We start from the raw sequence: 24,437 nt of genomic DNA on the forward strand, positions 1-24,437 counted from the left end.
GTCTTTAGGCTGCTGTACAACTTGGTGATAGCAGCTATCATTCAACCTGGTGGTCAGTCTTTAGGCTGCTGTACAGCTTGGTGATAGCAGCTATCATTCAACCTGGTGGTCAGTCTTTAGGCTGCTGTACAGCTTGACGGACCGTAAAAGATGGAACATTTGTCCTCCTATATTTGTGGTTCTGAGACTAAAACAGCTTCAGAACGATCAATGTAGAAATATGTTGACAGAAAAAAAGATCTGTTCGATAAGCAATTATTGTTGTTGTTGTTGATGATGATGACTTTATTGTATCCATTAGGACATTGTTTTGCATCATACATCATGTCATCTTAAATAGACAGATGTAGACAGACATGCAACACATCACACACATTACAAACAGACAGTATTCACATAGACAACCATGTAGCACAACACAACACAATATGAGCCTGGTTCATTTTCAGTAATGAGGCCCTGGACCCCATTTACAGTTTCTACTTCAATGTATCAGGTGGAGTTATTCACTATCTATAGATTGAGTTGATGTTTATGTGTCTAAGCCTGCAGGGTGGGAGATGCAACAATGGCCTTGAGAACAGCAGGAAGTGTGTTGGTGGTCTTTCTCTGGTCTGTGGCAGGTATGGTCTCATTCTTATCTTTAAGTTGCCTTGTTTATCGATCTACAGATATTTCTAAAAGCATAACCATTTTTATGTTCTACTGTCGACACATTTGGCGTCTCCACTTCACTTTAAACAGTTACCTTTCTCACCTCACTGAGTGAAGCTTATCTGTGGTTTCCATTCACACTCAACCAAAGAGTATCAATGTCTCAACTCAGTAACTATGGAACAAAGTGTTAGTGTGAGTCACAAGACCTTGAACTTAATGTAACGTCCTTGTGATGTCTAACTGTGTTTCAGTGGTACTGAGTCAGAATGGCTGGAGTGTTACATACACCACTCAGAGTATCTGTACCTTGAAGGGGTCATCAGTGGAGATGTCCTGCTCTTACACATATCCCAGAGGTTATATCATCACAACAACCTTCTGGTTCATAACAAATAATGCTGAGGGGAAGCCTGTGAGTCTGAGTGGTGACCCAGACTACAAAGGACGTGTGACGTACCGTAGTGATAAGATGAATGGACACACCCTGACAATCACAGACCTGAGAGAGAGTGACTCAGCTACGTACATGTTCAGCTTTATAACAGATCAGACCAGAGGGAGATATCCTGTTAGTCCTGGAGTCACTCTGTCTGTTACAGGTAACATTCTATATCCTGTTAGTCCTGGAGTCACTCTGTCTGTTACAGGTAACATTCTATATCCTGTTAGTCCTGGAGTCACTCTGTCTGTTACAGGTAACATTCTATATCCTGTTAGTCCTGGAGTCACTCTGTCTGTTACAGGTAACATTCTATATCCTGTTAGTCCTGGAGTCACTCTGTCTGTTACAGGTAACATTCTATATCCTGTTAGTCCTGGAGTCACTCTGTCTGTTACAGGTAACATTCTATATCCTGGCAGTCCTGGAGTCACTCTGTCTGTTACAGGTAACATTCTATATACTGGCAGTCCTGGAGTCACTCTGTCTGTTACAGGTAACATTCTATATACTGGCAGTCCTGGAGTCACTCTGTCTGTTACAGGTAACATTCTATATACTGGCAGTCCTGGAGTCACTCTGTCTGTTACAGGTAACATTCTATATCCTGTTAGTCCTGGAGTCACTCTGTCTGTTACAGGTAACATTCTATATACTGGCAGTCCTGGAGTCACTCTGTCTGTTACAGGTAACATTCTATATACTGGCAGTCCTGGAGTCACTCTGTCTGTTACAGGTAACATTCTATATACTGGCAGTCCTGGAGTCACTCTGTCTGTTACAGGTAACATTCTATATACTGGCAGTCCTGGAGTCACTCTGTCTGTAACAGGTAACATTCTATATACTGGCAGTCCTGGAGTCACTCTGTCTGTTACAGGTAACATTCTATATACTGGCAGTCCTGGAGTCACTCTGTCTGTAACAGGTAACATTCTATATACTGGCAGTCCTGGAGTCACTCTGTCTGTTACAGGTAACATTCTATATACTGGCAGTCCTGGAGTCACTCTGTCTGTAACAGGTAACATTCTATATACTGGCAGTCCTGGAGTCACTCTGTCTGTAACAGGTAACATTCTATATCCTGTTAGTCCTGGAGTCACTCTGTCTGTTACAGGTAACATTCTATATACTGGCAGTCCTGGAGTCACTCTGTCTGTTACAGGTAACATTCTATATACTGGCAGTCCTGGAGTCACTCTGTCTGTAACAGGTAACATTCTATATACTGGCAGTCCTGGAGTCACTCTGTCTATAACAGATAACATTCTATATCCTGTTAGTCCTGGAGTCACTCTGTCTGTAACAGGTAACATTCTATATCCTGGCAGTCCTGGAGTCACTGTCTGTTACAGGTAACATTCTATATACTGGCAGTCCTGGAGTCACTGTCTGTTACAGGTAACATTCTATATACTGGCAGTCCTGGAGTCACTCTGTCTGTTACAGGTAACATTCTATATACTGGCAGTCCTGGAGTCACTCTGTCTGTAACAGGTAACATTCTATATACTGGCAGTCCTGGAGTCACTCTGTCTGTTACAGGTAACATTCTATATACTGGCAGTCCTGGAGTCACTCTGTCTGTTACAGGTAACATTCTATATACTGGCAGTCCTGGAGTCACTCTGTCTGTTACAGGTAACATTCTATACACTGGCAGTCCTGGAGTCACTCTGTCTGTAACAGGTAACATTCTATATACTGGCAGTCCTGGAGTCACTCTGTCTGTTACAGGTAACATTCTATATACTGGCAGTCCTGGAGTCACTCTGTCTGTAACAGGTAACATTCTATATACTGGCAGTCCTAGAGTCACTGTCTGTTACAGGTAACATTCTATACACTGGCAGTCCTGGAGTCACTCTGTCTATAACAGGTAACATTCTATATCCTGTTAGTCCTGGAGTCACTCTGTCTGTAACAGGTAACATTCTATATACTGGCAGTCCTGGAGTCACTCTGTCTGTAACAGGTAACATTCTATATCCTGTTAGTCCTGGAGTCACTCTGTCTGTAACAGGTAACATTCTATATCCTGGCAGTCCTGGAGTCACTCTGTCTGTTACAGGTAACATTCTATATACTGGCAGTCCTGGAGTCACTGTCTGTTACAGGTAACATTCTATATACTGGCAGTCCTGGAGTCACTGTCTGTTACAGGTAACATTCTATACACTGGCAGTCCTGGAGTCACTCTGTCTGTAACAGGTAACATTCTATATACTGGCAGTCCTGGAGTCACTCTGTCTGTAACAGGTAACATTCTATATACTGGCAGTCCTGGAGTCACTGTCTGTTACAGGTAACATTCTATATACTGGCAGTCCTGGAGTCACTGTCTGTTACAGGTAACATTCTATACACTGGCAGTCCTGGAGTCACTCTGTCTGTAACAGGTAACATTCTATATACTGGCAGTCCTGGAGTCACTCTGTCTGTAACAGGTAACATTCTATATACTGGCAGTCCTGGAGTCACTCTGTCTGTAACAGGTAACATTCTATATACTGGCAGTCCTGGAGTCACTGTCTGTTACAGGTAACATTCTATACACTGGCAGTCCTGGAGTCACTCTGTCTGTAACAGGTAACATTCTATATACTGGCAGTCCTGGAGTCACTCTGTCTGTAACAGGTAACATTCTATATACTGGCAGTCCTTGAGTCACTCTGTCTGTAACAGGTAACATTCTATATACTGGCAGTCCTGGAGTCACTCTGTCTGTTACAGGTAACATTCTATATATTGGCAGTCCTGGAGTCACTCTGTCTGTTACAGGTAACATTCTATATACTGGCAGTCCTGGAGTCACTCTGTCTGTTACAGGTAACATTCTATATACTGGCAGTCCTGGAGTCACTCTGTCTGTTACAGGTAACATTCTATATACTGGCAGTCCTGGAGTCACTCTGTCTGTAACAGGTAACATTCTATATCCTGTTAGTCCTGGAGTCACTCTGTCTGTAACAGGTAACATTCTATATCCTGTTAGTCCTGGAGTCACTCTGTCTGTAACAGGTAACATTCTATATCCTGGCAGTCCTGGAGTCACTGTCTGTTACAGGTAACATTCTATATACTGGCAGTCCTGGAGTCACTGTCTGTTACAGGTAACATTCTATATACTGGCAGTCCTGGAGTCACTGTCTGTTACAGGTAACATTCTATACACTGGCAGTCCTGGAGTCACTCTGTCTGTAACAGGTAACATTCTATATACTGGCAGTCCTGGAGTCACTCTGTCTGTAACAGGTAACATTCTATATACTGGCAGTCCTGGAGTCACTGTCTGTTACAGGTAACATTCTATATACTGGCAGTCCTGGAGTCACTGTCTGTTACAGGTAACATTCTATACACTGGCAGTCCTGGAGTCACTGTCTGTTACAGGTAACATTCTATACACTGGCAGTCCTGGAGTCACTCTGTCTGTAACAGGTAACATTCTATATACTGGCAGTCCTGGAGTCACTGTCTGTTACAGGTAACATTCTATATACTGGCAGTCCTGGAGTCACTGTCTGTTACAGGTAACATTCTATACACTGGCAGTCCTGGAGTCACTCTGTCTGTAACAGGTAACATTCTATATACTGGCAGTCCTGGAGTCACTCTGTCTGTAACAGGTAACATTCTATATACTGGCAGTCCTGGAGTCACTCTGTCTGTAACAGGTAACATTCTATATACTGGCAGTCCTAGAGTCACTGTCTGTTACAGGTAACATTCTATACACTGGCAGTCCTGGAGTCACTCTGTCTGTAACAGGTACCATTCTATATACTGGCAGTCCTGGAGTCACTCTGTCTGTAACAGGTAACATTCTATATACTGGCAGTCCTTGAGTCACTCTGTCTGTAACAGGTAACATTCTATATACTGGCAGTCCTGGAGTCACTCTGTCTGTTACAGGTAACATTCTATATATTGGCAGTCCTGGAGTCACTCTGTCTGTTACAGGTAACATTCTATATACTGGCAGTCCTGGAGTCACTCTGTCTGTTACAGGTAACATTCTATATACTGGCAGTCCTAGAGTCACTGTCTGTTACAGGTAACATTCTATACACTGGCAGTCCTGGAGTCACTCTGTCTATAACAGGTAACATTCTATATCCTGTTAGTCCTGGAGTCACTCTGTCTGTAACAGGTAACATTCTATATCCTGTTAGTCCTGGAGTCACTCTGTCTGTAACAGGTAACATTCTATATCCTGGCAGTCCTGGAGTCACTGTCTGTTACAGGTAACATTATATATACTGGCAGTCCTGGAGTCACTGTCTGTTACAGGTAACATTCTATATACTGGCAGTCCTGGAGTCACTGTCTGTTACAGGTAACATTCTATACACTGGCAGTCCTGGAGTCACTCTGTCTGTAACAGGTAACATTCTATATACTGGCAGTCCTGGAGTCACTCTGTCTGTAACAGGTAACATTCTATATACTGGCAGTCCTGGAGTCACTGTCTGTTACAGGTAACATTCTATATACTGGCAGTCCTGGAGTCACTGTCTGTTACAGGTAACATTCTATACACTGGCAGTCCTGGACTCACTCTGTCTGTAACAGGTAACATTCTATATACTGGCAGTCCTGGAGTCACTCTGTCTGTAACAGGTAACATTCTATATACTGGCAGTCCTGGAGTCACTCTGTCTGTAACAGGTAACATTCTATATACTGGCAGTCCTAGAGTCACTGTCTGTTACAGGTAACATTCTATACACTGGCAGTCCTGGAGTCACTCTGTCTGTAACAGGTACCATTCTATATACTGGCAGTCCTGGAGTCACTCTGTCTGTAACAGGTAACATTCTATATACTGGCAGTCCTGAGTCACTCTGTCTGTAACAGGTAACATTCTATATACTGGCAGTCCTGGAGTCACTCTGTCTGTTACAGGTAACATTCTATATACTGGCAGTCCTGGAGTCACTCTGTCTGTTACAGGTAACATTCTATATACTGGCAGTCCTGGAGTCACTCTGTCTGTTACAGGTAACATTCTATATACTGGCAGTCCTGGAGTCACTCTGTCTGTAACAGGTAACATTCTATATACTGGCAGTCCTGGAGTCACTCTGTCTGTTACAGGTAACATTCTATATACTGGCAGTCCTGGAGTCACTCTGTCTGTTACAGGTAACATTCTATATACTGGCAGTCCTGGAGTCACTCTGTCTGTTACAGGTAACATTCTATATACTGGCAGTCCTGGAGTCACTCTGTCTGTTACAGGTAACATTCTATATCCTGGCAGTCCTGGAGTCACTGTCTGTTACAGGTAACATTCTATATACTGGCAGTCCTGGAGTCACTGTCTGTTACAGGTAACATTCTATACACTGGCAGTCCTGGAGTCACTCTGTCTGTAACAGGTAACATTCTATATACTGGCAGTCCTGGAGTCACTCTGTCTGTAACAGGTAACATTCTATACACTGGCAGTCCTGGAGTGGAGTCACTCTGTCTGTAACAGGTAACATTCTATATACTGGCAGTCCTGGAGTCACTCTGTCTGTAACAGGTAACATTCTATATACTGGCAGTCCTGGAGTCACTCTGTCTGTTACAGGTAACATTCTATATCCTGGCAGTCCTGGAGTCACTCTGTCTGTAACAGGTACCATTCTATATACTGGCAGTCCTGGAGTCACTGTCTGTAACAGGTAACATTCCATATACTGGCAGTCCTGGAGTCACTCTGTCAGGACCCGGTTTCGAACCTGGGTCTCCGGAGTGAGAAACAGTCACTTAACCAACTGAGCCACGAATAGACAGCAGAACCCAGAAGATGAGGCAGACACAGCAGTACTTAAGACGGTGTATTTAATGAAGAAAAAATCCTAAAAATAAAAAATGGCAAATCCAAAAGGTGGAAGGAAAAAACACAAAAAGACCTAAAAAGAAACTCACCAAAACTAAACAAAAACAAAAAAACAGAATACCACAAGAACGTTACCCGGAATCGACAAGAGCACACAGAACACTAGGGCAGGGTGCTAACATACAAACACAGAGCACAGAACTGAGGGAAACAAAGGGTTTAAATACAATCAGGGGAAACGAGACACAGGTGCAAACAATAATGGGGGTCAAGGGAAAAACACAGGGACAAAAAGCACAATGGGGACATCTACTGACAAACAACTGGAACAACCCTGGCCAAATCCTGACAGAATCCCCCCCCTAGGAACGGCTCCTGACGTTCCTACCAGCTCTCTCAGGGTGGAGGACCCTGAACTGACGAATGAGGTCAGGGTCCAGGATGTCTTTGGCAGGAACCCAGGAGCGCTCCTCAGGACCGTAGCCTTCCCAGTCCACCAGATACTGCCAGGACCGCTGCACCCGGCGGGAATCCAGTATCCGGTGGACGGTATAAGCCGGCTGGCCTCCAATGACACGAGGCGGAGGGGAGGTCTGTCTGCCGGGACAAGGGGAGAAAAAACAACAGGTTTTAACAAAGACACATGAAATGTGGGATTAATCTTAAGGGATCTGGGTAAGTGTAGGCGATAAGAAACTGGGTTAACTCTCCTGGCAACCTTGAAGGGACCGATGTATTTTTGGGACAGCTTGCGAGACTCCACCCGTAGAGGTAAGTCTCTTGTGGAGAGCCAGACTCTCTGGCCGGGGCGCAGGATAGGCCCGGGACGGCGACGTCTGTTGGCTTGTTGTTGATACCTCTGTGAGGAACGCATCAGATTAAGACGGGTCTTCCTCCACATAAGCCGACAGCGTCTGACGAATCTCAAGGCTGAAGGCACACTGACTTCTGCCTCCTGGTCCGGGAACAATGAAGGAGCATAGCCAAACTGACACTCGTGCGGGGACATACCAGTGGAGGAGGAGCGCAAGGTGTTGTGCGCGTATTCGGCCCAAACAATAAAGGATGACCATGTGGACGGGTTGTCACGAGTCATACATCGGAGGGTGGTTTCCAGCTCTTGATTCATCCTCTCTGTTTGGCCGTTGGACTCCGGATGGTACCCTGAAGATAGACTGGCAGAAGCCCCCATGAGTTGGCAGAAGGCCTTCCAAAACCTTGAGGCGAACTGGGGACCTCTGTCAGAAACCACATCTTGAGGAATGCCGAAGACTCGGAACACATGATTAATTACCAACTCAGCCGTTTCCTTGGCAGAAGGTAACTTAGTCAGAGGGACGAACCTGGCCGCCTTTGAAAACCTGTCGATTATGACTAGGATAGTAGTATTGCCATGGGATGGAGGAAGTCCAGTAATAAAGTCCAATGAGATATGGGACCAGGGTCTGTGGGGAACAGGTAAAGGGTGAAGGAGTCCTTGAGGGCGGAGGTGAGAAGATTTGCCCTGGCAGCACACGGGGCAGGCATTGACGAAAGTGGCAACGTCTTCTCTTATGGTAGGCCACCAGAACTTACGCTGGATGAACTCCAAGGTGCGACCTACGCCCGGATGACAGGTGAGGCGAGAGGAGTGCCCCCACAGAAGGACCTGAGTCCTCACTGCCTTGGGGACAAACAACCGATTGGCAGGGCCTCCTTTAGGGTCCGGTTCGCTAGCTTGAGCACGTCTCACGGTATCCTCAACTTGCCACGAGATCGGAGCCACAATCTTAGCAGCAGGAAGGACAGGCATGTCCGTGTCATCTCGAATGGCAGGAGCGTAGACTCGGGACAGGGCATCCGGTTTGAGATTCTTCGACCCGGGCCGATAGGTGAGGATAAACTGGAATCGATTGAAGAAAAGAGACCATCTAGCTTGTCTAGAGTTCAATCGCTTCGCCTGCTGGATATACTCCAGATTTTTGTGGTCCGTAAGCACTTGAAACGGGTGAGAAGCCCCCTCGAGCCAGTGTCTCCATTCCTTCAATGCCATCTTAACCGCTAGGAGTTCACGATCCCCACATCGTAGTTCCTCTCAGTCGGGGTAAGCCGGTGTGAGAAGAAAGCGCACGGATGAAGCTTCTTGTCTTCACCCCTCTGAGACAGGACAGCTCCGACACCAACCTCTGATGCGTCTACCTCCACCACAAATGGTTCATCCGTAGTCGGTAGTATCAGGATGGGAGCAGAGAGGATGCGCTGCTTGAGTCCTTGGAAGGCCGTCTCAGCTTCTCTTCCCCAAAAAACCTTGCATTGCCACCTTTGGTTAAAGCTGAGAGAGGAGCTGCCACCAAACTGAAGTTCTTGATGAACTTGCGGTAAAAGTTTGTGAAGCCCAGGAAACGCTGAACATCCTTAACGGATTTGGGGGTGGGCCAATCCGCTACCGCCCCTACCTTCCTAGGGTCCATTTGGATTCGACCGGGTTCCACTACAAATCCCAGGAATTGTACTCGGGATGAATGGAATTCACATTTTTCCGGCTTAACGTACAGATGGCTGTCCAGGAGGCGTTTGAGTACTTGTCTGACATGCTTAGTGTGTTCTTGAAGGGAGCTCGAAAAGATGAGGATGTCATCCAAGTAAACGAACACAAATATGTTAAGCATATCCCTAAGCACATCGTTTATGAGCGCTTGGAACACCGCTGGGGCGTTGGTCAGGCCGAAGGGCATCACCAAGTATTCATAGTGACCAGTAGGCATGTTGAAAGCGGTCTTCCACTCGTCACCAGGTCTGATCCGCACAAGATGGTATGCGTTCCGCAGGTCAAGCTTAGTGAAAACAACTGCTTCCTGGAGCAGCTCGAAGGCTGTGGCCATAAGGGGTAGCGGGTAACGGTTACGGACGGTTATGTCATTGAGTCCCCGGTAGTCGATGCAAGGACGTAACCCACCGTCTTTCTTGGCCACAAAGAAAAACCCTGCTCCCGCCGGGGAGGTGGATGGACGCATGAGGCCTGCTTCCAGAGAGTCCTTGATGTAGGTATCCATAGCAGCTCGTTCGGGTGGAGATAGGGAAAAGATCCGACCCCTGGGGGGCAAGTGCCCGGAAACAGGTCGATGGGGCAATCGTAAGATCTATGGGGTGGTAGCATGGTGGCCCTCTGTTTGCTAAACACCAGTTTGAGGTCATGGTAACACTCGGGAACTCGGGTCAGGTCGATGGATTCTAAAGACTCGGGAGTAGAACTCGGGGAATTCTGGAAAATACAAGTAGCTTGGCACGTAGGACCCCACTGCTTGATAGTGCCCACAGACCAGTCGATGTGAGGGTTATGGCTGTGAAGCCAGGGGTATCCAAGGACGAGAGGGAACTCGGAACAGGAGATCAAATGAAAGTTCATCAATTCCTGGTGTTGTGAAACTGAAAGTCTCAAGGAGGTAGTGACATGAGTGACAAGTCCAGATCCCAAAGGGCTTCCATCCAATGTAGTAACCCTCATGGGGTCACTTAGAGGTTCAGAGGGAACGCCATTCTCCTTCGCCCAGACACCATCCATGAAGTTACCTGCGGCTCCAGAGTCTACCAAGGCTTGAAGGTGAAGCTTGTGGTTGTCCCAGGAGAGGGTGACTGGAATGAGCAGACGGGAGTTGGACGGATGGGAGGAGGTTATGTTTCCCGTTACAGTTCCCCCGGTCTGTACGGGACAGAGCGTTTCCCTGGAGCCCGGGACACGTGGAACGGAAATGGCCCGGTTTGCCGCAATATAGACAGCGTCGCTCCCTCATCCGGCGGTCTCTCTCAGCCTGGGAGATGCGTCCAATCTGCATGGGTTCCGGTGGAGCCAGTGATGATAAAGGTGGGGACTCGGAGCTGGGACTGATAGGGGCTAGAGGTCTACGGTTGAGTTCTCTCTCTCTCAGACGCTGGTCAATGCGTGAGGCCAACTTGATCAGGGACTCGAGATTGTCCGGTGGTTCCCGAGTGGCCAGTTCATCTTGGATAGTGTCGGAAAGGCCTTTCAGAAAGCACACCGTGAGCGCCTCGTTGTTCCAGCCACTCGCTGCTGCCACCGTGCGGAACTGGATGGCATAGTCCGTCACGCTGCGCCAACCTTGATGGAGAGTCAGGAGCTGTTTGGCTGAGTCAGAACCACTGCTTGGGCCTTGAAACACTCGTTTGAATTCCTCAGCAAAGGCAGAGTAGCTGGCACAGCAGGAACTATGGGCATCCCACACAGCAGTAGCCCAGGCCAGGGCTTTTTCCGACAGCAGGGTGATGATATATGCGATCTTAGACCGGTCGGTGGGAAACGACGAGGGTTGCAGCTCAAAGGAGAGAGAACATTGAGTGAGAAACCCTTTACAAGCACTTGGATCACCTGAGAACCGTTGGGGAGGTGGAAGACGAGGTTCAGCCAGGGGGTTAACTGCCATGGGTACGTGAACTTGAGGTACTGGGACGGGAACTGTTGCCGGGGTAAGTCGATCAGACATTTGCTTAATGGAAGTCAGCATCTCCGACAGAAGATGAGAATGTCTTGCCATTAAGGCCTCTTGCTGAACCAGGGCGGCTTCGTGGCGTTGGACAGTCTCCTGGTGGTGGGACAGCGTGGCAAAAGGTCCTGGGAACTGGCTGCCTCTGGGTTCATTTTTGGCTCTGTGTTTCTGTCAGGACCCGGTTTCGAACCTGGGTCTCCGGAGTGAGAAACAGTCACTTAACCAACTGAGCCACGAATAGACAGCAGAACCCAGAAGATGAGGCAGACACAGCAGTACTTAAGACGGTGTATTTAATGAAGAAAAAATCCTAAAAATAAAAAATGGCAAATCCAAAAGGTGGAAGGAAAAAACACAAAAAGACCTAAAAAGAAACTCACCAAAACTAAACAAAAACAAAAAAACAGAATACCACAAGAACGTTACCCGGAATCGACAAGAGCACACAGAACACTAGGGCAGGGTGCTAACATACAAACACAGAGCACAGAACTGAGGGAAACAAAGGGTTTAAATACAATCAGGGGAAACGAGACACAGGTGCAAACAATAATGGGGGTCAAGGGAAAAACACAGGGACAAAAAGCACAATGGGGACATCTACTGACAAACAACTGGAACAACCCTGGCCAAATCCTGACACACTCTGTCTGTTACAGGTAACATTCTATATACTGGCAGTCCTGGAGTCACTCTATCTGTAACAGGTAACATTCTATATACTGGCAGTCCTGGAGTCACTCTGTCTGTTACAGGTAACATTCTATATCCTGGCAGTCCTGGAGTCACTCTGTCTGTAACAGGTAACATTCTATATACTGCCAGTCCTGGAGTCACTGTCTGTAACAGGTAACATTCTATATACTGCCAGTCCTGGAGTCACTGTCTGTTACAGGTAACATTCTATATACTGGCAGTCCTGGAGTCACTCTGTCTGTAACAGGTAACATTCTATATACTGCCAATCCTGGAGTCACTCTGTCTGTAACAGGTAACATTCTATATACTGCCAGTCCTGGAGTCACTGTCTGTAACAGGTAACATTCTATATACTGCCAGTCCTGGAGTCACTCTGTCTGTTACAGGTAACATTCTATTGTCTGATGTTCTTTTTAATCTTCATTGTTCCTTTAGGTCTGGAAATTGTCTTGATTTGTATTAATCTAATAAAAATAATGAGCTGGCGAACAGAAAATGATTCAGTGTGCTGACTAACGGAGAATAAACTGGAAGCTGTAACAACAAAGAGAGTCACACTCCATATGTACAACCTCCCAGTCATTTGTTGCTTAAAGAACACCAACGTTTCCACATCACCTTCTTCAGGGTAAATGTATTGCATCATGTGACGACACTAGACAACAGGTGATTCAGGTTGATGTTGTCTACTCCAGACCTGCAGGTGAAGGTGACTCCTACATGGCGGGCAACGTCGACGACACTGACCTGTAGCACCACCAGCTGTCCTCTGACTGGTAACCCCACCTACATCTGGTACAAGAATGGACAGGTTGTAACTGAGAACACTTTACACTACTCAGTCTACCCTGAAGCTGTGGACAGCTACTTCTGTGCTGTAAAAGACCACGAGGATCTTCACTCTCCGGCAGTGTGTGAGTGTTTATTTCATTAAAATTGTAATACTGTTTAACCTGTGTGTGTTTTGATTTCACTGTGAGAACTTTTAGCATTTCTAGAAAGAACTGAGAATAGAATCCAGTTGACCTCTTGTTATGTCACCGTGTTTCAGGTGTTCAGGGTCAGAGATGCAGCAGAGTGAATTACACCAATAGGAGTATCTGTGCCCTGAAGGGGTCAACAGTTGACATATCCTGTACTTATGTTGGTTATTATTACACCAAATCATCATTCTGGTTTAGAAGTGATAAGTTGACCCCTGAAAACCTAACCAGAGACCCAGGGTATGCAGGTCGTGTGGAGTACACTGGAACAAACAGAGGTCCCTTCACCCTGAGAATCTCAGATCTGAGAGAGGAGGACACAGCTGAGTATCGCTTCACTTTTAAAACATACAGCGTTGAATGGGGTCATAGTTTCCCTGGAACCAGTCTGACTGTGACAGGTAATACTACACTTACAGACCATTATGATATACTGGTTATACTACACTTACAGAACATTATGATATACTGGTAAAACTACACTTACAGAACATGATGATATACTGGTAATACTACACTTACATGATGATATACTGGTAATACTACACTTACAGAACATTATGATATACTGGTAATACTACACTTACAGAACATTATGATATACTGGTAATACTACACTTACAGAACATTATGATATACTGGTAATACTACACTTACAGAACATTATGATATACGGGTAATACTACACTTACAGAACATTATGATATACTGGTAATACTGCACTTACAGAACATGATGATATACTGGTAATACTACACTTACAGAACATTATGATATACTGGTAATACTACACTTACATTATGATATACTGGTAATACTACACTTACAGAACATTATGATATACTGGTAATACTGCACTTACAGAACATGATGATATACTGGTAATACTACACTTACAGAACATTATGATATACTGGTAATACTACACTTACAGAACATTATGATATACTGGTAATACTACACTTACAGAACATTATGATATACTGGTAATACTACACTTACATTATGATATACTGGTAATACTACACTTACAGAACATTATGATATACTGGTAATACTACACTTACAGAACATTATGATATACTGGTAATACTACACTTACAGAACATTATGATATACTGGTAATACTACACTTACATTATGATATACTGGTAATACTTCACTTACAGAACATTATGATATACTGGTAATACTACACTTACAGAACATTATGATATACTGGTAATACTACACTTACAGAATATTATGATATACTGGTAATACTACACTTACAGAACATGATGATATACTGGTAATACTACACTTACAGAATATTATGATATACTGGTAATACTACACTTACAGAACATGATGATATACTGGTAATACTACACTTACATTATGATATACTGGTAATACTACACTTACAGAACATTATGATATACTGGTAATACTACACTTACAGAACATGATGATATACTGGTAATACTACACTTACAGAACATGATGATATACTGGTAATACTACACTTACATTATGATATACTGGTAATACTACACTTACAGAACATGATGATATACTGGTAATACTACACTTACAGAACATGATGATATACTGGTAATACTACACTTACAGATCATTATGATATACTGGTAATACTACACTTACATTATGATATACTGGTAATACTACACTTACAGAACAATATGATATACTGGTAATACTACACTTACAGAACATGATGATATACTGTCACGACTTTATCTCTAGTTGTAGTAGGTTGAAATGATGAGGTTTGTTCTTTTATGTTGCTAATCTCTCTTCATTCAGACCTGCAGGTGAAGGTGACTCCTGGCACAGTGACAGAAGGATCATGGGTTACACTGACATGTATCACCACCTGTACTCTGATTGACATCCCCAACCCCACCTACATCTGGTACAAGAATGGAGAATATCTATTTTCTGACTCCTCTCCCCAGTATCAATACTCAGTCAGTAGAGGAGGTTCTGACAGCTACTCCTGTGCCTTAAGAGGCCATGACAAACTCAGCTCTCCTGGAGTCACAGTGGGTGAGTGTTGTGATTTACCTCCAGAGATTTCCTCTCTTATGGTAAACAGTCTTGATATTTTCAGTCAATTCAGATTACTGATTGATAAGTAACTATAGCTCATTACTATCTAACATGTTAGTCATACTGAGAATCATACAAATAAGCTAATATCATCACCATCACCGTCATCATCATCATCATCATGTGCTTCATCATTTGTTCCAGATACTTCTTCTCTGAGCTGCTTAAGGGTGACCTACACCAGTAGAAGCATCTGTTCCTTGATACCATCCGTGGACCTGCCTTGCACTACCATATATCCCACAGGTTAGACTGTGTGATCTTTAAGTCTGGTAGAGTCATTGTGTCAACTACAGAAGGAAACCAGAAAGTGTGTTTTATATGCTCTCATTCAGACCTGCAGGTGAAGGTGACTCCTGGCACAGAGGCATGGAAGAGAACACTGACCTGTAGCACCACTAGCTGTACTCTGACTGACAACCCCACCTACATCTGGTACATGAACGGACAGTCTCTTGATTGGCTCACTTCCCAACAACACTCTGTCTGGAGTTCTGAAACAGAGAGTTACTCCTGTGCTGTTAAAGGCCATGAGGATCTCCGCTCTCCTGCAGTGTGTGAGTCTGGATTCTATTGGGATCATGTGTAGCTAACCTTTCTTTATAACAAAGTAAGGCAACTTGCAAAATTCAAGGTATTTACTGAACAAAACTATTTAATGTATTTTCAGGTGTTCAGGGTCACAACTGCTGGAGGGTGACTTACACCAAGAGGAGAATCTGTGTCTTGAAGGGCTCCACAGTGGACATATCCTGCTCTTACACTCATCCCACTAGTTACATAGAACAAGGTTCATTCTGGTTTACACAGAAACACCCTGTAGATCTCAGGTCATATCCAGAGTCTGCAGGTCGTGTGGAGTACAATAGGAACACAGAGAACCACCACACCATGACAATAACACACCTGACAGAGAAGGACTCGGCTGAATACAAATTCAGATTAATAACAACAAAGGAGGGGAGATTTTCTGGTCTTCCTGGTGTGATGTTGACTGTCACAGGTAATACTTCACCTACAGTTGTTACTGTAATAGGACAAGTCTAATCACATGACAAGCCTGTCTGGAGTCAAATATGACTGATGTTTCCTCTTAGATATCCTGTTGGAGATGGATCCTACATCTGTGTCAGAGGGGGGGTGGGTCACACTGAGATGTAGAACCCAATGTACAGTCGGTCTCAACCCCACCTACATCTGGTACAAGAACGGACAAAGTCTGACCAACCCAATCACCAGTTATAACAGCCTTATCCTAGACCCAGTCAGCAGTGAGGATGCAGGAAACTACTCCTGTGCTGTAGAAGGCTTAGAGAGAATCCTCTCTCCAGAAGAGACTCTCACTGTCAGATGTGAGTACATGGGGTGTTGATATATCTACAGTGAAAGTCATTGATATCATCTCTGTAATACATGGTTCTACATGTCACTGTAATATACTAATCTCTACTAATTTACATCATCTCTCTAATACATGGTTCTACATGTCAGTGTAATATACTAATCTCTACTAATTTACATCATCTCTCTAATACATGGTTCTACATGTCAGTGTAATATACTAATCTATACTAATTTACATCATCTCTGTAATACATGGTTCTACATGTCAGTGTAATATACTAATCTATACTTATTTACATCATCTCTTGCTTCCTTACATGGTATATGAGTTCTTATTTGTTCTGTCATCTTCAACACCAGATGGCCCAAAGAACACCTCAGTGTCAGTCAGTCCCTCTGGTGAACTAGTGGAGGGCAGTTCAGTGACTCTGACCTGCAGCAGTGATGCCAACCCACCTGTGGACAAATACACCTGGTACAAGAAGAACGTAACCTCACCAAAAGCATCAGGACAGAGTTACAACATCACTAACATCATCTCTGAGGACAGAGGAGAATATTACTGTGAGGCTGAGAATATAATAGCATCTAATAACTCTACAGCTCTGATGATCATTGTAGCAGGTAAAGTTACATCTTCAATACTTCAATACAAATTGACAGGTTTCAAGCTGATCTAAATCATTGTGTTTTGACTGATTACACTTTGGTTTATAATTATGTGTTGGCTTATGATGTCACAGGTTTTATAAGATCCCGAAGTATTAACACGTATTGTGTTTATATTCTATAATGTGTTAGATTTTAGATTATAAGAGCAAGCCATGTACTCATATCATCCCTATTGTATTATAGGGAAACAAACCTCAGTTGTGACTGCAGCTGTAGGAATCATAGTGGTTGTTCTGGTTCTCATCCTCTGTCTCTCTGGACTCATGTGGTTCAGGTGAGTGAGATTGCATATTTTTTTAATATAATTTCACTTTAGTCATTGTAAATTTGAATTTGTTCTTAACTGACTTGCCTCGTTTAAATAAAGGTTAAATCAAAATAAATAAAAGTAACTTAATTTATTAATTGATTGATTGATGTCTTCATACATTCATTCATGTACAAAACAGGAAGAAGGCCTCCAAACCCACCAACACAAGAGACACATCAGATGATGGACAGGTGAGTCTGATGGAATCAGAAGGAGACTGTGATGACTGTATTCTTTGTGGAACATTTCCACTCCTCATGTTGTCTGTCCTCTCTCTCCATCAGGGAGACTCTAGTCCAGTGTATGACAACATCTCAAACATGGCCATGACCTCTACTGCAGCACAGACAGCTGACACAGACAACCAGGATGATGTTCACTACGCCAGCGTCCACTTCTCTGGCTCCAAAAACCAGGAAGTGCCTCTGTACTCCACCGTCCAGCTGCATCAACCACAGAAACAGGACCAAGATGTCCAATACGCTGCTGTGAAATTCAACCTCCCCAGTTCTGCCACCCAGTGAGCATATTCTGCCATTACAGCAACATAGAGTCAATACTAGAACATTGTGAACACATATAGCATTAAGGGAGAAGTTTGCTTGTTTACAACCAAATCTGGATGGGGGGGCGGGGTGGGGGGTGGAAAGTTGAATCTCATTTACTGCATTTCTACACAATTAAAACACTTTTAAATGGTATTTGGAAAACAGAAAAAAACGAGCAAAAATTACCCCAGCCATTATCACCTTGTCTGCTGAGGGTTATCTCACCTCAGTCCATTATCACCTTGTCTGCTGAGGGTTATCTCACCTCAGTCCATTATCACCTTGTCTGCTGAGGTTTATCTCACCTCAGTCCATTATCACCTTGGCTGCTGAGGTTTATCTCACCTCAGTCCATTATCACCTTGGCTGCTGAGGGTTATCTCACTTCAGTCCATTATCACCTTGTCTGCTGACGGTTATCTCACCTCAGTCCATTATCACCTTGGCTGCTGAGGTTTATCTCACCTCAGTCCATTATCACCTTGGCTGCTGAGGTTTATCTCACCTCAGTCCATTATCACCTTGGCTGCTGAGGGTTATCTCATCTCAGTCCATTATCACCTTGGCTGATGAGGGTTATCTCACCTCAGTCCATTATCACCTTGGCTGCTGAGGTTTATCTCACCTCAGTCCATTATCACCTTGGCTGCTGAGTTTTATCTCACCTCAGTCCATTATCACCTTGGCTGCTGAGGGTTATCTCACCTCAGTCCATTATCACCTTGTCTGCTGAGGTTTATCTCACCTCAGTCCATTATCACCTTGTCTGCTGAGGTTTATCTCACCTCAGTCCATTATCACCTTGTCTGCTGAGGGTTATCTCACCTCAGCCCATTATCATCTTGGGTGCTGAGGGTTATCTCACCTCAGTCCATTATCACCTTGTCTGCTGAGGTTTATCTCACCTCAGTCCATTATCACCTTGGCTGATGAGGGTTATCTCACCTCAGTCCATTATCACCTTGGCTGCTGAGGTTTATCTCACCTCAGTCCATTATCACCTTGTCTGCTGAGGTTTATCTCACCTCAGTTCATTATCACCTTGGCTGCTGAGGGTTATCTCACCTCAGTCCATTATCACCTTGGCTGCTGAGGTTTATCTCACCTCAGTCCATTATCACCTTGGCTGCTGAGGGTTATCTCACCTCAGTCCATTATCACCTTGGCTGCTGAGGTTTATCTCACCTCAGTCCATTATCACCTTGGCTGCTGAGGTTTATCTCACCTCAGTCCATTATCACCTTGGCTGCTGAGGGTTATCTCACCTCAGTCCATTATCACCTTGGCTGCTGAGGGTTATCTCACCTCAGTCCATTATCACCTTGGCTGCTGAGGGTTCTCTCACCTCAGTCCATCTACAAACACATAACCTATTAGCTATACAGTTGTAATGTTATACACCTGAAAAGGAGGAAATATTGGAAATGATTCACACTGACACACTAATCAGAGAAGAAATAAAAACAAGTGACATTTTTAGAACTGTATTGTTTACATGTTGATAGTATTATAATGTAGAACTATAGGGAAGATAGGTGCTGTGAAGATGTTCATATTGAAACATATCTTTATATATATATATATATATGGAAGATAGGTGCTGTGGAGATGTTCATATTGAAACATGTATTTATTTTATGTTCCTAAAGTGTTTGATTAGATTAGTACAGATTTTCTCAGGGGACCCCACATGGGACCCTGACCCCAATTTTGGGAACCACTGTAAAAACCTCTCTCTCTGCTTGCTTCCTCTCTCTCTCGGTCTCCTCTACTTCTACCTGCATTGCAGCCTGCCTCAGCCTCTCCACTGACCCCCACATCACTGTCTGTCTCAGTAGCCTGTTCTCTGTAAAGGACTTAGTAGTGGATGGTTTGCTCCTGCTGAGGTTGGCTCCATTAACGTAAGCTTCTTACTTCATCCTTCTAGCTGGCTAACATGCTGACCAGACCGGAAACGTCGTGTGTGCGAGCATCGCAAAATCAATGTAGAAATCAATGTTATAAAATTATAGCACCCACACTGAACCTGCACGCCAAGGAGCGTCTCCTCATTGGTTTATAGAATCAGGTACCCACGTGCCATCTCCTCATTGGTTATACCCACGTGGGTGATTGAAAGACTAACTTTTTTGTCGGTCTTCGTGGTATACTATGAAAGTTTAGATGCGATCACCATATAAGTTCAAAGCTGAAAAGGCCTGGAAGGAGGAGAGATGACTAGAAATGATTCAGTTGGCCGTTTATGTGTGGATTAATTGTCGGAGTAGAGGACATTGTGCATTTCAGGTAAAATAACAACTCAATGTTTATATCCCAGGACAAATTATCTAGCAACAGCAAGCAGGCTAAATAGGACAAATTAGCTAGCAAGTGCAAGCTCACTAGCCAAATTGCCATACATGTTTAATGCTTTTCGACCTGTCCCCAAATTAATGTAATTTGTTTTGATATTTTAACCTGCGTGTCGTGATCGCGTTTGGTGTTGGTGGAGAAAATAAATGTATGCACGATAGCGCGAAGCCGGTTTGGGTTCCGTGTAGGTAATATTAACCAGACCCCTTCAGTGTTACTGCAATAGAAATGTCTGCTGGCAGCTATGCCCCCGACCTGACTGACATGTCTATGAGCGACTACTTACCAGTCATTCTTCGAGAGTGATGTTTTTGTTTGGTGGATGTCTGTAGAAGCGGCAGGAGTTGCGAGATAGATTTTTTTTAAAGCCTTTTGTTCGGCATCTCGCAAACAGATTGTCCGCAGAGTAATCTGCTAGTTGGGGTATTTGGTTTCACATCGCCCTCGGCCTGTTCAGCGAGAAGGGGAATTAGATACTTGAGAGAATGGTGAATGTGCTCAAATCGGGGACGAAGATCCGGGCCAAGCAGGCAAACAGGCAAACATAACCAGCAAATCACAGTTCATGATTCCAATCGTTCGCAAAGAGGCAGGAGCAGTTAGTCATATCAAGAAAATAAGCTTTGAACAACACTGGGAGCAATATTTAGATTTTCATTTCTTTATTACTTTTCATTTATTCATAAATATTAATTTTATTTTTCTGTACAGTATATGTATTAGGCTATTATTATAAAAAATAAACATTTGCTGTCCTCATATGTAGTTACGGCCATGTGCTCATTGGAGGAGTAGACGATGATGTCATAAATAATGCATATTCTGCATTAAGATAATTCATGCCTCAATACCATAAACAGGACGAGGATCTGCAATAAACTGCTGTGAAATGTAACCACCTCACTGCTGCCCCCCTGTGACCATATTCTGCATTAAGGTCATTCATATGCTGCTGCTCATTGTTGGATATGTCATCAATATGCAAAACAGTTGACCCCTCGTGACTACTAGTGATGTCATTTCCTTAATCTACCAACCTAAAAATGGACATCTCAAGACAATTACCATGACATGACTATAATGAGGGAGTGATGAGTTCCTTATGGCACTCTATTCCCTATTTAGTGCACTACTTTTGACCGAGCACTATAGGCCCTGATCAAACGTAGTGCACTATACAGGGTTCCTTTGTTTCATTTCTGTTTCTCTCTCCTCAGACCAGCAGCAGCACAAGCAGCTGAGGTGGATGCCTCTGAGATCTACAGTACAGTCAACAAACCCAGAACCAAGAAGACTTGAACATAACAAACCCAGAACCAAGAAGACCTGAACACAACAAACCCAGAACCAAGAAGACATGAACACAAATGCCCTGAACCACAAACCCAGAACCAGGAAGAACTGAACAAAACAAAACCAGAACCAAGAAGACCTGAATACAACAAACCCAGAAACAAGAAGACATGAACAGAACAAGTTTGACAAAAGCCTTGTATATATATAAATAAAACCTTGTATCGGGGGTTTGTGGTATGTGGCCAATATACCACGGCTAAGGGCTGTATCCAAGTACTCAGTGTTACATTGTGCACAAGAACAGCCCTTAGCCGTGGTATATTGGCCATATACCACACCTCCAGGCCTTATTGCTTAGGTTTATAAGAGCAATAACATACTTCAGGGGTTTGTGGTATATGGACAATATACTGTACCACGGCTAAGGGCTGTTCTTGAGTGAATGTGCCGTGCTGCAATCCCCTGAGGTACCTTATTGCTATTATAAACTGGTTACCAACATAGATTGAACAGTAAACAAGTATTTTTGCATCATTCCCGTGGTATATTGTCTGATATACAGTATACGCTTCTGAAATGCTGTTTCAGCCAATCAGCATCCAGAACCCAAACCACCCAGTTTATAATAGTATGTAATAATATTTTCCATCCAGCAGACACTTTTATCCAAATTCTCTCAGTCATTACAGCCATGTTCAAATACATGTATCGTATGTGTAGTCCCAGCAGTGTCACGCTCATTAAAATGGACGGACCAAGGCACAGCGTGAGTTGGGTTCCACATATTTATTTGCAGTGAAACTTAAACCAAAAACAAGAAACATACAACAACCGTGAACTACGTGGTGCTGAAAGCACTAACACAAAACAATATCCCACAAAGCAGGTGGAAACAGGGAACCCTTAAGTATGATCCCCAATTAGAGACAACGAACATCAGCTGCCTCTAATTTGGAACCATACGAAGAGCACCAACATATAAATGAAAAGACTAGAACAGCCCCTAGTCATGCCCTAACCTACAACGCCACAGAGAACCAAGGGCTCTCTATGGTCAGGGTGTGACAAGCAGGAATTGAACCCATGCACCATGCTGTACAAACTAGGCCACACAGAACTACTCTATTCACACTTAGAGTAGGAGTTCGGATCTAGGGTCAGTTATGCCTTTTAAACTATGATGAATAAGTAGGACCTTAACATTCATTTTATTTTATTGTAAACATTTCTGATTACAGCATCTTTTTCCCAAAATGTTGTATTTCTGAAGTAGGCAACCTCAAGGTCCAGTTGTATTTTATATAACTATATATGTTTGTATGTTATATTTCTGAAGTAGCAAGGTCCAGTTGTATTTTATATAACCTCAAGGTCCAGTTGTATTTTATATAACTATATATGTTTGTATGTTATATTTCTGAAGTAGGCAACCTCAAGGTCCAGTTGTATTTTATATAACTATATATGTTTGTATGTTATATTTCTGAAGTAGGCAACCTCAAGGTCCAGTTGTATTTTATATAACTATATATGTTTGTATGTTATATTTCTGAAGTAGGCAACCTCAAGGTCCAGTTGTATTTTATATAACTATATATGTTTGTATGTTATATTTCTGAAGTAGGCAACCTCAAGGTCCAGTTGTATTTTTTATAACAGTAGGCAACCTCAAGGTCCAGTTGTATTTTATATAACTATATATGTTTGTATGTTATATTTCTGAAGTAGGCAACCTCAAGGTCCAGTTGTATTTTATATAACTATATATGTTTGTATGTTATATTTCTGAAGTAGGCAACCTCAAGGTCCAGTTGTATTTTATATAACTATATATGTTTGTATGTTATATTTCTGAAGTAGGCAACCTCAAGGTCCAGTTGTATTTTATATAACTATATATGTTTGTATGTTATATTTCTGAAGTAGGCAACCTCAAGGTCCAGTTGTATTTTATATAACTATATATATGTTATATTTCTGAAGTAGGCAACCTCAAGGTCCAGTTGTATTTTATATAACTATATATGTTTGTATGTTATATTTCTGAAGTAGGCAACCTCAAGGTCCAGTTGTATTTTATATAACTATATATGTTTGTATGTTATATTTCTGAAGTAGGCAACCTCAAGGTCCAGTTGTATTTTATATAACTATATATGTTTGTATGTTATATTTCTGAAGTAGGCAACCTCAAGGTCAGTTGTATTTTATATAACTATATATGTTTGTATGTTATATTTCTGAGGTCAGATTTTATATAACTATATGCTGTATGAAGCTTAGAACCAGAAAGCCATTATATCTGCTTCTATTATATTGTATTACTTCATATGGTACTATTAGATGATACACGTAGTATAAGTTTGCTATATTTTTTTGTTTTTATGTCCAGGAAAGAGTTCTGCTTGATGCAAGGTTTCTTATCGCTTTTATCAAATGTTGTTGTTTTTTTAAGCTAGTGTGTGGAGTGTGACTATTTTAATGAATAAACTTCATCGTCATTGTTTTCACCATGTTATAACATTATCTTCAATGGAGACAAAATGGAAAGCTTTCAAAATCACACCTCTTCTACTGTACAGTACATACAGTAACTACAAATAAGAAATGTACATTGGTTTGGAGAGCAATAGTGGTTAGTTCACCTTCATCACCATCATCATGAATGCACAAAATATACAGACACTTTCAGTAGGAGCAACAGG

The 24,437-nt window shown here is 43.1% G+C and overlaps 1 protein-coding gene across 14 annotated transcripts in view; it reads left to right on the forward strand.

Annotated features, from left to right (window-relative positions):
* The window catches only part of LOC135533097 (B-cell receptor CD22-like), a 40,073-nt gene extending 18,008 nt beyond the window's left edge, over nucleotides 1-22,065 (forward strand). For 10 of the 14 annotated variants that reach the window (XM_064960491.1, XM_064960493.1, XM_064960488.1 and 7 more), the window contains 14 exons: nucleotides 546-623; nucleotides 909-1,256; nucleotides 12,808-13,026; nucleotides 13,164-13,496; nucleotides 14,905-15,147; nucleotides 15,355-15,456; nucleotides 15,546-15,767; nucleotides 15,881-16,213; nucleotides 16,308-16,562; nucleotides 16,915-17,178; nucleotides 17,410-17,500; nucleotides 17,676-17,727; nucleotides 17,821-18,056; nucleotides 21,654-22,065. In XM_064960491.1, the coding sequence (XP_064816563.1) occupies nucleotides 569-623; nucleotides 909-1,256; nucleotides 12,808-13,026; nucleotides 13,164-13,496; nucleotides 14,905-15,147; nucleotides 15,355-15,456; nucleotides 15,546-15,767; nucleotides 15,881-16,213; nucleotides 16,308-16,562; nucleotides 16,915-17,178; nucleotides 17,410-17,500; nucleotides 17,676-17,727; nucleotides 17,821-18,056; nucleotides 21,654-21,735 (2,835 nt within the window). In that variant the 5' untranslated portion in view covers nucleotides 546-568 and the 3' untranslated portion in view covers nucleotides 21,736-22,065. Of the gene's footprint in view, nucleotides 1-545; nucleotides 624-908; nucleotides 1,257-12,807; nucleotides 13,027-13,163; nucleotides 13,497-14,904; nucleotides 15,148-15,354; nucleotides 15,457-15,545; nucleotides 15,768-15,880; nucleotides 16,214-16,307; nucleotides 16,563-16,914; nucleotides 17,179-17,409; nucleotides 17,501-17,675; nucleotides 17,728-17,820; nucleotides 18,057-19,873; nucleotides 20,371-21,653 lie in introns of all 14 variants that reach the window. The other 4 variants (XR_010454448.1, XM_064960498.1, XM_064960499.1 and 1 more) reach the window with 4 other exon arrangements.
* Nucleotides 22,066-24,437: the final 2,372 nt, after the last annotated feature.

The sequence above is a fragment of the Oncorhynchus masou genome, unplaced genomic scaffold (genome assembly GCF_036934945.1).
Source record: "Oncorhynchus masou masou isolate Uvic2021 unplaced genomic scaffold, UVic_Omas_1.1 unplaced_scaffold_2215, whole genome shotgun sequence".
Classification (NCBI taxonomy): Eukaryota; Metazoa; Chordata; class Actinopteri; order Salmoniformes; family Salmonidae; genus Oncorhynchus; species Oncorhynchus masou.